Source organism: Cebidichthys violaceus, unplaced genomic scaffold, assembly GCF_023349555.1.
Source record: "Cebidichthys violaceus isolate CVI_PGR_0920_01 unplaced genomic scaffold, fCebVio1.0.p SCAF_97, whole genome shotgun sequence".
Classification (NCBI taxonomy): Eukaryota; Metazoa; Chordata; class Actinopteri; order Perciformes; family Stichaeidae; genus Cebidichthys; species Cebidichthys violaceus.
Genome location: NW_027176983.1, coordinates 112,501 through 128,591, shown reverse-complemented (window position 1 = coordinate 128,591; position 16,091 = coordinate 112,501). Strand labels below are relative to the sequence as shown.

General features: G+C 46.0%; 1 protein-coding gene across 3 annotated transcripts in view; it reads left to right on the top strand.

The window, feature by feature from the left end:
- Positions 1 to 16,091, top strand: part of man1a2 (mannosidase, alpha, class 1A, member 2) — a 100,738-nt gene that overhangs the window by 51,705 nt on the left and 32,942 nt on the right. For all 3 annotated transcript variants that reach the window (XR_011102203.1, XR_011102202.1, XM_068704620.1), the window contains exons 5-6: positions 1,783 to 1,901; positions 10,528 to 10,608. Coding sequence is in view for 1 of the 3 variants with exons in the window: in XM_068704620.1 (XP_068560721.1) it covers positions 1,783 to 1,901; positions 10,528 to 10,608 (200 nt within the window). In the remaining 2 variants the exon portion in view is untranslated. The remainder of the gene's footprint in view (positions 1 to 1,782; positions 1,902 to 10,527; positions 10,609 to 16,091) is intronic.

Below are 16,091 nucleotides of genomic sequence, written 5' to 3'. Positions count from 1 at the left end.
TAACATCGATCTGAACCAAAGGACGGGGAGCAGCAGTAGATCCCAGAATGCCTTGCTGCAGTGTTTTACACATTAATGAGATTGACTCCTTAAGATGCGCAGATGTTTAGTTTTATGCACACAGTATGTTGATGTAGAATTTAAAAAAAATTAAAAACAATTTTATGTCTGCAGAATAGTGTCCAGGAAAAGTGCATTGAATGTTTAATTTTCAGCAGTTTTTAATCAAATGATTATCATTTATGGATGTTACCAGAACCGATACTTCGGTACCCTTCGAGGTCTACGGTTCTGATACCAATACCAGAATCTCGAATGACTCCGATACAGCCTGGAACGCTTGATGGGGTATGTGCATCAATGCACCGATCTGATATGCTCTCCTATGATTTATCAGCTCACAGGAACAACAGCAACACGTGGTGTTCTCCACCCGGACCCGTGCATGCTGCCCGATCGCTACTGCACATGTGCAAACTAGTACCACACACACACACACACACACACACACACAACGCACACCTGTTGTTACTCTATTTTTCCCGCTGATAATGCTACATTGTGAGCAACGAATGGAGGAGAGCTAGTTAACGTTAGCCGTTCCATTGAGTTACGTTACGATGCGTTCGAGCCTATTTGGTCAAAAAGTGTTAGGAAAATGTAAATATAGCATTTTTCATATTAACAAGAAAGTATAAAACAAATAGATTACAAACAGCTGCCCAGGCTTCAGAACGAGGACCGGCTGACTTATGCGCTTGTAATAATTACGCGTTAATCCCCGAGGGAACGAGATAAAGACGACGCATTCAAAGCCTGTAAAGCGTAACGTGATGAGCCATCGCGAGCAGATTACAGTCCCAGAGCCGGTGACCTCAGCTGTACAGATATCGGGATGATGAACGGGATCACGTTGTGAAGATACAGCGGTCCTCCGTGAGTTGTAACTTACCTAAAGGGGCAATAAGTAACGTTTTATATCCCTGCTGCTCAGACCAGCGTTGATGTATCTGCGGCGTTTATGGAGCGGTTCATCAACGGCGGTGAACTCGCTGAGCTTCTCTCCGCTCTCCTAAAATACGTGAGCAGAAACAACAACAACAACAACGGCTTTTCAGCTCACGACGTCCCGCGATAACCGAGCTCTCGAGTGAAGGCATTTTAAGCGCTGATGTATTCTATCTCTGCGCTAATTAGCTTGAGTTCTTATCTCTTGTTGCAAAGACATCGACCTCGTTGATTCAGCTGCAGACGAGACGCAGATCAGTGGAATTGTAGTCGGATAGAGATGATAATAGTGCGATCATAATCTGATATTCTCCTGCATTTTGCTTTTCTTTCTTTCATTTTGAATTGGGCGTGCATTAGTCTCTTCGTCGTTGCTCTATAGATAGAAGTTCTTGGAGTCAAACGGACCATAAAGCAGGGGATGCTTTAGGGGGCGGGGCTACACGGTGATTGACAGGCCTCTACGTCACTCTTCCTCAGTCCAGATATGGTCACTTCCTGTTCACCGCGGTGGCAAAAATCCAAGATGGCGACGGCCAAATCGCTTAACTCGAGGCTTCAAAACATCATAAACCAATGGGTGACATCATGGCGACTACACCCACTTCTCATGCTGCAAAGTTCGGATTCCTTTCGTTTTATTTTCGTTTTTTCGCAACAAATCTTTTCCTTCATAATTTCGGCCCAGTGTGTTGTATGATTGGTTGGCGTGTGCATCGTGAGCGGACAGATGAATCTAATTTTTGTCCCGCATTTCCTGTGTTTGTTGTGCAGGTAACTCCCAGCTAGGGGCGACCATTGTGGACGCCTTGGACACCCTCTACATCATGGGTCTGCACGACGAGTTCAAGGACGGCCAGGAGTGGATCGAGCAGAACCTGGACTTCGGAGTGGTGTGTACCTGAAACTTCCCACTTTTATAAACACCAGAGTTTGGTGGACAGAGGCGCAGACAAGAGACTCTCAAGTGGCTTCGTGTCCACTCGAGATGATTGATTACCCGCTGTGAAAAATAAAACACACTCAGAAGAAGATCATGACTCCTCATCAGGGTCAATAGCTCGGTGCTTCATTTGGACCAATCACTCTGACAGACTGCCCTCTGATGACAAAGTAGCACGGAGCATTCAATGACAGATACAAAAGGGGGTTGCATTTAGTCTCTTAGTTAATCACGGTCCAGGTCTTTTGACTGTTAACGGCGCAATCGCTTTTTGCTGCCTCAAGGTGGCGACGCACCAACAAGTTGGGCTGACCACACATCGTTTAAAGACGGACCCAGACGGACCCAGACGGGTACATTTGGTCCTTACACAACGTGGATCTCTGAAACTAGCAATCACTGTTGCGCTGCTTTGCGCTGCTTGCGGCGTGTTTAAGATAAGGCCCGAGGAGTTTATGAAGATGCCATTTCCTTCCAGAAACATCCCATCAGGCCTTGGATAATACGGTATGCAGGTGTCGCTCAAGCTGGATTCAAACTCCTGACCCGGGCGTCGTTATCGTACCGACACACCGTTCCAATGAGCTGATCCAGATCAAGTCAAATCTGATCAAAAGCAAACACTAGCTAAACCTAGCTCACCACTATCACATCACTGTGTCTCTTGTTTTAAGTTTGGTTCCAGAGGGTTACATTTGATATATATATATATATATATATATATATATATATATATATATATATATATATATATATATATATATATATACACACACACACACACACATTTCTATATCTCTATCGGTGTGTTTCTACACCTTTAACCAGCGTCCCTCTTCTTCCAGTCTGTCCGTCTCTGTCTGTTGGTTAACAGCTCTCCTCTCTCTCGTCCATCAGACCTCATTTATTCCTCTGTCCTCCTCTCCTATTACCAGCTTCCCTTCCTTCTGTCCAACACCTCTCTTCCCGTCTGTCATGTTTCTACCGTGGTTACGCCCCCCCCCCCCCCCCCCCCCCCCCCCCCCCCCCCCCCGTCTTCACCCTAACTTACCGTTTTATTATCCTTTTTTCTTTTTTTGTGTCTTTACTGTCGCTCCTTCCCTCTCTGTTGTCTTTTATATCCTCTTTGTAGTGTTTGGACCTGACCGCTTTACTGTCTTCAATCTCCTCTTTCATTACATTTGACAATCACATTTTTTTATCTGTCCCTCTATCCATCATCTGCTGTGCCTATTACTTCTTCTTCTTTTATCTCTTTTTTTCACCCTTTGTCACCCCTCTGTCCATCCTGCTGCTTTTTCCTCCATAATTATCAGTATTTCTCTCTGAATTTATTCCTCGACCTCGATTCCTTCTCTCTCTCTCTCTCTCTCTCTCTCTCTCTCTCTCTCCCCCCCCCCTCTCTCTCTCTCCACACCTCCGTCATATTTTGTTCAGCTTGTATGTCTCTCTTTTATTCACAGCTAACTACGCTTCCCTCGTTACCTGTCCCACCTCCCACCCTCCCTCCTTTGCTCTGCGTTTCCTCTTCCCTTTCCTCTCTGCTCCCCTAAAGCCACCATCCCTCCTTTCCTTCCCCTTTTTCTCACATCCGTCTCCCCCTGAAAAAAAACCCCTCATTATTCTGTCCGTTCCTCCTCTGTCTTCTCTTTCTTTCTGTGTGACTCGTGAGCCTGTTAGCGCTCCTGCTGAGGCAGTCACAGGGCAGCTAGCAGCTAGGCGGAGAGGATCTAGGCGGGGCTGACACTCGGAGGGCTAATTAACCTCAGGATCACTGTGATCGAGCAGCGAGAAAAGACAGGGATCGGGGGAGGAATTGGGGAACTGGAGAACCGGAGAGAGAGAGAGAGAGAGAGAGAGGCTTAGATTGGATGAGGGAAGGTAGAGAACGTGAAGAGAAGTATGAAGGAGGAGACAGAAGAGCTGGAGGAAGAAGATTAATCACAGACTGAGGAGGATGAGGTTTGGATGGAGAGACCAGGAAAGAGACGGAGGGGGGACGCAAACGGGGGAGGAGGAAAAGACAATTTGATGGAAGCTTCAAACGTCTTGGCTTTCTTTACTCCATTAAAAAGGCTTTTTAAAGGAGACGTAGCCGGAGATGAGCCTTCGGTTTGTCTTTTGTCTGTCAGTACCAGTAAAGTAAGATAATCAGCACAGAGGACAGAAGACACGGAGGCGAGCGGAGCCGTGCCGACGAGGAGGAGCAAACGTCCCAGAAGAGACAAACCGTGTGTCTCTACGACCGCAACACAACTCTGAGGACTCGCAACACCTCCTCTGACTGCTTTCCACCACACGTCTCCTCAAGACCTTTGCCGGAAACCCGTAGAAAGATCTTACTGCACCAGTAGAATCGCTGAATTTAAAAAGTGCATCACGTTTGTGTTCAGCTGCAACTTTCTGAGTTGTGTTTTTTTACGCAAATTGGTTCAATTATGTGTTAAAACGAGCTTCGTACGAAGTTTAAAAACACGTATAATGTTCTACAAATCCCGTTTCATCACTTTTCCATCTGGCTCCTCTGACGCTCTGAGGTAATTAAAAAGAGAAATAAAGATCATTATGGGACGAACGAAGAAGGAATGTTTTGATGTGAGTGTGGAGGGAACGATGAGAGGAGATGAGATGTTTATTGTAGTCGTCGAACCCAGATACACATACACACGTTCACCCGACGACGGCAACGTTACAGGATCCATTAGACAGAAACGTCGGTGTGAAAAATCGTGCGTTTCCCAAAATACCTGCAGGAGCAGCGGCTGTAATAACGCCTCCAGATGAGAGAATTATTAAGAGTATTACATACGCAATAACAATGACAAGGGGGGGGGTGAAGTAATAAGAAGGAGAGAGAAGAGGAGAAGCCCTTTGGTTCCACGGGAGGGGAGAGATTAGGGAGGAGGAGGAGGAGGAGAGGAGGCTTAACGAGCCTTAGAGGGAGGTGCTGTGTTTTCATTAGCGGCCCGGTTTGACGCCTTGTACTCCTGCGTGCGTTAGGAGGAGAATTCTTCTTTCTGTACTTCCCGGCTCACGGGGAGCGATGCTTTTCACTGTAATTGGCAGCAAACGTGTTATTGAGCTCGGCCCCTCGTGAGAAATCAAAGATTTGTTCGGCCACAACCGGAGTCTGGAGTCAGAGCCGCGGAGCGGGAACAAGAGCACGGATCTCCATGTAGGAGATTAAAGGCATCACTCTCCTCCAGTTTAATCACTCTAACTTTACACTGACCTTAGCTGCTGTGTGTGTGTGTGTGTGTGTGTGTGTGTGTGTGTGTGTGTGTGTGTGTGTGTGTGTGTGTGTGTGTGTGTGTCGAACCGTGTGTTCGTTCGTGTCCGTCCGTGTGTGTGTGTGTGTGTGTGTGTGTGTGTGTGTGTCCATCCGTCCGTCCGTCCGTCCGTGTGTGTGTGTGTGTGTGTGTGTGTGTGTGTGTGTGTCCGTCAGAGCCAGATTGACCTTTTTATAGTGAGGGTGTTTCATATTTCTAAAATCAGGACTGACTTTTCGTGAGGTTCATGATGTCCCGCCCTCCTTTTCCTCCCCCTTGTGATTGTACTTCTTTTTTTTCTCATTTGTTCTCCCGTCTGTGAACGCATCGCTCCAGCAAAAGGCCGATGGGGGGGGGGGGGAACTAAAACGCAGCTGTTTTTATTAAAAGCCAAGTTCACAGCACACGACTTCCAGAGCGGTCAGATCGCCGGACTCACCGTCTTTGCTACTCCGTGACAAACGTCACACTGAGAGTTTCCTCGTAGTCGTGCAGGTCGAGCCCAAATGTTCCCATCAATAGAAAGTAAGGTGACGGTTTCAATAAACTGTAATCACACGTCAGGCTTGTTTGCAGCTCCGTTGACTCAAGGCTCTCCTGTTGTAACACGTTTGAGCTACGGTGAGAAAGGTCTTGACATGACTCCACTTAACTCGATCTTAAATAAATGCCATAAAGTGCAGGTTGTCCAGTCGAGGTTTAACGGGTCATAAAACTCACGGGTCGCATCACGGATCAGCACCAAAAATAAAAGGGGAGCAAATCTTTGTTGTTTGATTATAGCAGCTGGTCTACAGCTCATAATTCATCTCTAATATCTACTTTATGTTCATGTGAAAACATCTTCAAACTACTGGATTCATTCCAGTTCATCACCAAAAACTACATTTTACAGATTACATGTGAACGCATCATGATAACGTTATAATGTACCTTCAGCCAGTACTCATGTTCACGGAGCAGAGCCTGAAGGCATTATAGTGTAACTGAAGTGAACCTCCGCTGGTTAGCCGTTAGCAGTGCTGCTAACGTTACTAGCTCTCCTCTGATTGGTTAAAACGCTGAGATCAGAGACTAGAACCACATGTTCTACTGAGTACTGAAGGAGAACCATCGTCAGAGAACTTTATTTACACTCTGATGGTTAAAGTGTGTTAACGCACATTTCTATCGAGTGTGTGTGTGTGTGTGTGTGTGTGTGTGTGTGTTTCACACTGCTCCTCCGCCACCTCTCCATTCAGCCACCCACCTGCCAGCACCTCATCCACCAGCTTCACCGCTAATGAATGATTAAATAGCTGCCATGTCGGGTGAGCCCGGCAGTGAGTCATTGTTGGAGTCTCCAGTGTCCTGGTGCCCCCCCCCCCCCCCCCCCCCCCCCCACACACACACACACACACCACACACACACACACACACACACTGCAGCCCGCCCTCAGATGACGGATGTGTCGGCGTGAGGTCCGAGTCCGTCGCCACACAAATTGATGGAGCCCGTTAGCTGGCGCGGTTAGACGGATCACATTTGATCGGAGATGGAGAGATGAAGTAACGCCGGCTGTCAGAGATGAACCTTCGTGAGCCACATTTAATCACAGAGGAGCAGATTCACTCACTGCGTTAATGGTGAAGACCTTCAGCACGCCAACGTTACATGTGAGGCAGAAACGCAACACTCTGCCGTCTGCTTTTCATGACATTGCCGAGCTGAGAGCGGCCATGTTTGTCAAGACATTTGACGGTGGCTTGCGTGCGTTCCTCCATCTTGACGAGTCGTTGCAGAGTTTAATATTGCAGCCGGTGTCGCATGTTTTTTTTAGTCCTTCAAGGACTTTCACCACGTTTCTCTTCACGCTTCAACTAGCAGATACACACCACAGACTGATGCAGGGTATACTGTGTAGTATGAGTAGTAGAAGGGACTAATACCACTAATATGTTGGTCTCAATGGTTTATTATAATAATAGGTTTCATTAACTTTATCTAAAATGCCATAAAATAATGTTAAAATGCTTTTTCCCCAAAGTCCAAGGGGACGTCTTTAAATGTCTCATTCTGTACGGTCAACTCTCCAAAACCCAAATATTTTCATTTTAGCTTCGTAGACAAAGGCAAGAAGAAACAAATAGTAACATTGTTATCAGGACTTTTGTCATATATTCTTTTGTATTCTTTACAAAAATGCAGTTATTATGACAATTTCTGTTGATGAAAATTACAAATACACTTTTATCTTCATCTCGATAATGAAGGTTTAAAAAGTATGAAGATTAGATTAATGATATGATTATAGATGGAAGCTTATATAGATCATGAGAAATTGACATTGAACGATCTGCTAGACGGAAGACGTATCACTCTGCTGGGACTACAAAACACACTGTTAGGACTACAAAACACTCTGTTAGGATTACTAAACACTCTGTTAGGACTACTAAACACTCTGAGGACGACTAAACACTCTGTTAGGACTACAAAACACTCTGTTGGGACTACAAAACACTCTGAGGACTACTAAACACTCTGTTAGGACTACTAAACACACTGTTAGGACTACTAAACACACTGTTAGGACTACTAAACACTCTGTTAGGACTACTAAACACTCTGTTAGGACTACTAAACACACTGTTAGGACTACTAAACACTCTGAGGACTACTAAACACTCTGTTAGGACTACTAAACACTCTGTTAGGACTACTAAACACTCTGTTGAGACTACTAAACACTCTGTTAGGACTACAAAACACTCTGTTAGGACTACTAAACACACTGTTAGGACTACAAAACACTGTTAGGACTACTAAACACTCTGTTAGGACTACTAAACACACTGTTGGGACTACTAAACACTCTGAGGACTACTAAACACTCTGTTAGGACTACTAAACACACTGTTAGGACTACAAAACACTCTGTTAGGACTACAAAACACTCTGCTGGACTACAAAACACTCTGTTAGGACTACTAAACACATTGTTGGGACTACTAAAGACACTGTTAGGACTACAAAACACTCTGTTAAGACTACTAAACACACTGTTAGGACTACAAAACACTCTGTTAGGACTACAAAACACTCTGTTAGGACTACAAAACACACTGTTAGGACTACAAAACACTCTGTTAGGATTACAAAACACTCTGTTAGGACTACAAAACACTCTGCTGGGACTACAAAACACTCTGTTAGGACTACTAAACACACTGTTGGGACTACTAAACACTCTTAGGACTACTAAACACTCTTGGGACTACTAAACACTCTGGGACTACTAAAGACTCTGTTGGGACTACTAAACACTTTTAGGACTACTAAACACTCTGTTGGGACTACTAAAGACTCTGTTGGGACTACTAAAGACTCTGTTGGGACTACTAAACACTCTGTTAGGACTACTAAAGACTCTGTTGGGACTACTAAACACTGTTGGGACTACAAAACACTGTTAGGACTGCGAGACACTCTGTTGGGACTACTAAACACTGCTGGGACTACTAAACACTCTGTTAGGACTGCAAAACACTCTGTTGGGACTTCTAAAGACTCTGTTGGGACTACTACACTCTCTTGGGACTACTAAACACTTTGGGACTACTAAACACTCTGTTGGGACTTCTAAAGACTCTGTTGGGACTACTAAACACTCTGGGACTACTAAACACTCTGTTGGGACTACTAAACACTCTCTTGTTGTCCAGTGGCGTTAGAGTGAAGCGTCTTACCTCATAAACAGTCTTGAGTACAGCCGCTGTCCTGCATCATGCTACAAACACAATTTTACCTTATTCCGTGACAGTTGATGTGACCCTCCACCGGCGCCGTTTGCCGTTTTCACCAGCGGAAAGCGACAGAAGTAGTAATATTAATAATGTATAATTCATTTCTTTAATAATTCATCGTCCTCGAGGGAAAAAAAAAAAAATCCATAGCTCTTTATTCCTTTTAGCTCTCGACAAAAGCGGATAGTGTGCATGCAGAAGAAACGGCTTTCTCATTGATGGTTCCTCATCCGACGCTCCGGAATGGAAAGAAGGTGCTAAGTTGAGGCATCAAAGCCGTTTGACGTGTCTTTGTCCCATTTCATACAACGGATGCACTTCAAAAACACCGGCGTCAGAGCCGCAGTCGACAACAGCCCGATAGCGTGACGGACGCCGGGCGGTTGTTACAGTCGTGAACGGCGGTGTTAATCATCGACAGGAATAAACGGCTGATCGGTTGTGTTGACAGAGTTCTGTTTGTAGCGTCTCGTGGTGGATATTAATAGAGGAAGTAGAAAACCGGTGGATGTGACTCTCAGGGGAGAGCGAGTACGATGTGCTGTAATCTTCTGACAGAAGATCAGAGACAGAAACGACTGCTGTCCTATTTTGTGCTTTCAGAACAAAACATTTTTTTTTTTTTTTTAATCTAAAACTTTCATTCGCCTCACATCCTCTCCTCTCCGACCTCGCGTCCTTAAATCAGGGCTGTTTTATGGCTCCTCTGCTCCTAAACTCTCAGCTGTAAACGGCTAACGAGTGGCAGTGACTGACAGGAAGCAGGATGGATGGAAGCTGCCAAAAAAAAAAAAAAAAAACTGGCCTTGAGTTTTACGAGAGCGTCCCGTCGCTCCATAACTCTCTCTGCTCTTCACATTAATTGTGCCCTTTCAAAATAAAACGACAGATAAATCAAGTTCCTGTTTTCATCCCTGGATATTTTAAGCAAACACTTATTAGTTAAAAAGAGGCTTATACTTACATAAACATATTTCTTTAATGTCTTTAATAAAGCTTTTTATGTGCAACAGAAAGTTCAACAGTGAGGCCCAACAAAAGTCAAATTAAACCCCGATAACACGGTACAATAGGTGGAAAACAATAAAACCAATCGATACATTAAGAAATAGAATACATAAAACAATAACCACAATAGAGGCTGCTGGGGTTTGTGGGTAACGTTCCTGTGAAGCGACCCTAGAATCAGAGCAGCAGCAGGTTGATTGTCCTTTAAATTAAAGCGGAGAAAACGGGAGATTGTGCGGAGATTCAGCCCCAATTAAGCTGTGCTTTGGCAAACAGGAGAATTAGGGGTTGAACGCCAGGCTGACGACTGTGGGCTTAATTAGTGGGGAAGATCCGCAGAGACCCTGAGAGCGGTGTAGAGGTGTGCTGCTGCCTCACATCTGACTTATTCCTCTGTTCTGTTTGAAGAGTTCTCTGCCTGTGTAGCTCATAAGAAACAGAGGATGCTATCAAACCAGCAGAAAGTCCTCTCTGATGTTTTCTTTTTCCCTCTCTGCTCTCTTGTTTTCCCAGAATGCCGAGGTGTCAGTGTTTGAGGTCAACATTCGTTTCATTGGAGGACTGCTGGCCGCCTACTACCTCTCTGGACAGGAAGTAAGTACTCAAAGCTGTCTCTTTTTGTCTCCTCATCCATCCTCTCCTCTTCTTTTTCCCCTCCTCTCATCCATCCTCTTCTTTTTCACATCCTCTCATCCATCCTCTCCTTTTTCTCCTCCTCTCATCCTTCCTCTCCTTCTTTTCACCTCCTCTCATCCTCTTCTTTTTCTCCTCCTCTCATCCATCCTCTCCTTCTTTTCACCTCCTCTCATCCATCCTCTTCTTTTTCTCCTCCTCTCATCCATCCTCTCCTTTTTTTCACCTCCTCTCATCCATCCTCTCTTCTTTTCACCTCCTCTCATCCATCCTCTCTTCTTTTCACCTCCTCTCATCCGTCCTCTCTGCTGGTGGACGTTGACTCTCTTCTTCTCTCCATCCCATCCGCGCCTCTTCTTTTCATCTCCTCTCATCCTCTCCTCTTCTTTTCACCTCCTCTCATCCGTCCTCTCTGCTGGTGGACGTTGACTCTCTTCTTCTCTCCATCCCATCCGCGCCTCTTCTTTTCATCTCCTCTCATCCTCTCCTCTTCTTTTCTCCTCCTCTCATCCGTCCTCTCTGCCGGTGGACGTTGTCTCTCTCCTCTTCTCTCCATCCCGTCCTCTCCTCTTCCATGTCCAGCTGAGCAGTGACCCTCTGTAATGGGAGTAAACACATCACATATTGGTTCAGAGCACCGCCCACATCCACCTCTCTCCACTCCAGTCGACGGAGGAGCTGAAACACATCTAATGATCTCCGTCTTCTTTCACAATGCAGCGCGAGTATCTAATCAGGGAACGGATTCATAGGAGAGAAGAGAGAACATCTTAGAGGCTGTGTGAGGAAGTCCAGAACTACGGGATGTTTATGTTTCATCCTCTTTTTCAAGAATTCATTAAACTCCCGTTTTGGCACCAAAGAAGAAGACAGTACTTTGCTTTAGTGCTGTTCACTGTGACTCAGTATCATGTGTTTTAACCAACCTGTGAGGCTCTCTGTGGACCATAAAGATTATTATTATTATTATTAATATTAGCATTATTTAACCTGTTTACAGCTTCATACCTTTGGTTCAGAACTACGTCAGGAGTTGAGGGAGCTGTTTGTCTTGTTTCAGGGCTTAAAAGAACTCATTAGTCGTCATTCAGCTTCATTTCACACGAGTGAAGCGGAGTAAATAATATCAGGTATTTTCATGATTTATACAAATTAAAAAAAAAAAAAAAAAGCTAATTAGAAATCGCAGACTTGAACGGTGTTTCCTAGGAAACAGGAATATTCTGACGATCAAAATGTCAAATGACTTTATTAATTAAGTGTAGTTTAGAGGAGACTCTGTGTTTTTCTGTTTCCTGAAGAAAATAAACATAAATGATGAACTTACAGTTTTATCAACAGCTTCATGAATGTTCACCTCATCAGCTGATGTAACGTATTAATCTGTAGGTTGAGATGATCTCATCACCACACGTGTGTCTCTCTCCCATAATAATAATAATAATAATAATAATAATAACAACAATAATAATAATAATAACGCCCATGAAGTTGAAAACAAAGCTAAAGGTTGTGGGTTGACTTTTTGTCAAACTGAATACTTAAAAGTAAAACTTAAGAGTTAAGGTAGGAAGAGAGGGAGGAAGGAAGGGAGAGAGACAGACAGACAGAGGAAGGAAGGGAGAGAGTAAGGTAGGGAGAGAGGGAGAGAGTAAGGTAGAGAGGGAGGAAGGAAGGGAGAGAGGGAGGAAGAGAGAGAGGGAGGGAGAGAGACTGAGGGAGGGAGAGAGTAAGGTAGGGAGGGAGGAAGGAAGGGAGAGAGGGAGGAAGAGAGAAGGAGGGAGAGAGAGAGAGGGAGGGAGAGAGACATAGGAAGGAAGGAAGGGAGAGAGTAAGGTAGGGAGAGAGGGAGGGAGGAAGGAAGGGAGAGAGTAAGGTAGGGAGAGAGGGAGAGAGTAAGGTAGAGAGGGAGGAAGGAAGAGAGAGAGGGAGGAAGAGAGAGAGAGGGAGGGAGAGAGACAGAGGGAGGAAGGGAGAGAGTGAGGGAGGGAGAGAGTAAGGTAGGGAGGGAGGAAGGAAGGGAGAGAGGGAGGAAGAGAGAAGGAGGGAGAGAGAGAGAGGGAGGGAGAGAGACATAGGAAGGAAGGAAGGGAGAGAGTAAGGTAGGGAGAGAGGGAGGGAGGGAGAGAGGGAGGGAGGGAGGGAGAGAGGGAGGGAGGAAGGAAGGGAGAGAGTAAGGTAGGGAGAGAGGGAGGGAGGGAGGAAGGGAGACAGTAAGGTAGGGAAAGAGGGAGGAAGAGAGAATGAGGGAGAGAGAGGGAGATAGAGAGAGGGAGGGAGAGGGACGGAAGGGAGACAGAGGAAGGAAGGGAGAGAGGGAGGGAGGGAGAGAGTTAGGTAGGGAGGGAGGAAGGAAGGGAGAGAGGGATGGAGAAATGGAGGAAGAACAGTGAGAGTGAGTGGAGGGTGTGTGAAGGTGATGCTCACAGATAGAGAGATGGAAGGAGGAAGAGGAGGAGGAGGAGGAGGATGATGAATGGGCGTGGAGGCAGACTCGTTCCTCACCCCCCATCGGACGTGTCCTTGAGCAAGGCACTTAACCCCTCGACTGCTCCAGCAGAATAGATGGTGAACTCAGCGGGCAGCTCCTGAGGGGGGAGTGTGAGAGAGAGAGAGAGAGAGAGAGAGAGAGACTTCATCAGCATCTCTCTCTGTTGGATGTTTGAGGGAGGAGCTCAGAGAGGGGAGGGTAGAAACACAAAACAAGAGAAGAAGAAGAGCTGATGGAAACAGGGGAGGAGATGAGACAACAGGAAAGGGAAAAGAAGAGAGACGTGAAGCCAGAGGTCGAAGATACAGAAATAAACATGTGAAGAAAGATAATTAAACATTACTGCTGTGATTCAGAGAAACACATCAGCATTCAGGAGAAGAAGGAGGAGGAGGAGGAGGAGGAGCAGTGATGGATTGTGTTTACTCCTCTGTTTGTCTCCAGCTTTGTTCCTTTAGTCTCTCCTTCTCTTTTCTACCTCTTTCTCTGACGTCCTCCTCACCTTCTCCTCTCTTTTCTCACTCTATCTTCTGCTCCGATCACCTCCTTTCTCTTTTCTCTAGTCTATTTTTTTTATCGTCTCCCCTCCTTCCTGATTTGTTCATCTTGTCCTCTCCTCCTTCCTTTCCTCTCCTCTGCGCTTATTATATCTTCCCTCCTCCTCCTCCATCTTGTCTCCTCCTTTTCTTTTTCTTTTTTCTTTCTCGTCTCCATTCTCATCTGTCCTTTCTATTAATTTCACTTTCTTCTAATTACCCTTCTTTCTTCCTTACTTGTTTTTTCGTCTCCTTACCTCCTTTCTCTCTCTACTTCCCTTCTCTCCTCTTTACCTCGGAGGCTTCTCACTTTCTCTTTCTCAGATGTCCACAACACATTTCCTTTATTCTGCATTAAGTTTGTTTCCTCCTTTCTTCAAAGCCACTCCTCTCTTTCATCTGTTCTCCTCGTCTGTCACTTCCTCTCCTTTTTCCTTTTTTCTTTACTTCATGTCATCTCTCCAGTACGTCTCTGCTCTCACACCCTTTAATCCTTCACCTCCTTCAATCTTTATCTCCTCATCTCACCGCACTCTCCTCATCCTCTTCCTCGCTCCACACTCGTTTGTCTCTCACGTCCTCTGGTCTTTTTATCTCTGAAGCGTCTCCTCTTTTGGACGGTGAGGAGGCGTAACGGTTTCTGGTTTGTCCGTCCGTCCGTTCTCGTGAACTGGAACATCTGGAGGAAATGTCTTCTGGTTTGGCTCTTGGACTCGAGGTTAAGATGATTCAAATTGGGAGGGAGGACGGGAGAGAGTAAGGTAGGGAGGAAGGGAGAGAGAGAGAGAGAGAGAGAGAGAGAGAGAGAAAGGTAGGGAGAGAGGGAGGAAGGAAGGGAGAGGGTAAGGTAGGAAGGAAGGGAGAGAGGAAGGTAGGGAGAGAAGGAGGAAGGAAGGGAGAGGGTAAGGTAGGAAGGAAGGGAGAGAGGAAGGTAGGGAGAGAAGGAGGAAGGAAGGGAGAGAGGAAGGTAGGGAGAGAAGGAGGAAGGAAGGGAGAGAGGAAGGTAGGGAGAGAAGGAGGAAGGAAGGGAGAGAGGAAGGTAGGGAGGAAGGGAGAGAGTAAGGTAGGGAGGAAGGGACGGAGAGAGGAAGGGAGAGAGGAAGGAAGGGAGAGAAGGGAGAGAGTGACATAGGGAGGAAGGGACGGAGAGAGGAAGGGAGAGAGGAAGGAAGGGAGAGAGGAAGGTAGGGAGAGAAGGAGGAAGGAAGGGAAAGAGGGAGGGAGGGAGGAAGGGAACGCCTTCAGCGGGTTTTGTTCAAATGTGGATCAAACGTCCACCTGGACTCAATGATGAACTGATTAGATTAAGATTAGATGAAGACGTTGGATGTAAACTGCAGCAGGTCTGGTTGGCGGAGACATAAAGACACGTTTTGTGTTATTATCTGCTTCTTCTTCTCGAATCAGGTGTGTCTCTTGACCACGAGAGAAGCTGTGTAGATAAATGATAAAGAAGAAGAAGAAGAAGAAGTGGACAGTTTGTTGTTTTTCCTGCTAATTAGCAGCTTCTGAGAGAAGCAGGAGCTGGCTGGTCATCAAGTCTCTCTGGATCCTGTAAACACACATGTTGAGAGTTTCAGAGCAGCAGGAAGTTGAGCTTCAGGAAGACGACAGAAGAATCCACAAAGTCACCGGCTGGAAGAGAAACCTGACGAAGAAAGAAAGGAACTCTTTCAATCAAACGCAAACGTTTTGTCCGCTTTCTCTCCTCGCAGCTATTTTGGCGTTCGCCGTCTTTTTCTGCTGCTGAACACCTGCAGCTCGTTAGCGCGGCGGCCTGTGTTTACCTTCCCTTCAGTCACCGCCGGGACACATTCAGTTTGTGTTTCCTCTGCAGCCCGACACACTTCTCTCCGCTTGTTACAACAAAATGTGACGCTGAAGCTCGGAGGACTTCGGTCCCGTTTACAGACCGAGGAGAATCTGTCAATGAAGTGGATTCTATTCACACTAGCTCCATGTGTCCCTCTGTTGAACACTAGTCTAAGAAACAGACGAGTAGTCTTTGTGCTTTATCTCCTCCTGGCCTGATGTTTGCACACACCTGCTGTAAAGTTGTCTTCTTTCTGGCTAACATACATTATGCATGGCGTGGAGGAGGACGAGGAGAAGAGGAGAAGGACCACTGGAACCACGGGGGGAAGGATTCGAGCGAGGAGCGGCAGACTGCACAGAGAAAGGAGAAGAGGAGGGTCAAGGGAGCAAACCGAGCTTTGTAATGTAGGATAATGGGATGAGGAGGTCACAGAGGAGAGCCGCAGACTCCACGGGCATAAACGCTACCGTGGACGGATAAAGGAAAGGGATTGGAAGGAGATAAAGAGATTGGAGAATGACAGAATTGGAACAGTAAATGAAGAGGAGGAGGAGGTTGGGGGGGGGGGGGGGTGAAGGATAGCCAGAGAGGAAATTAGAGG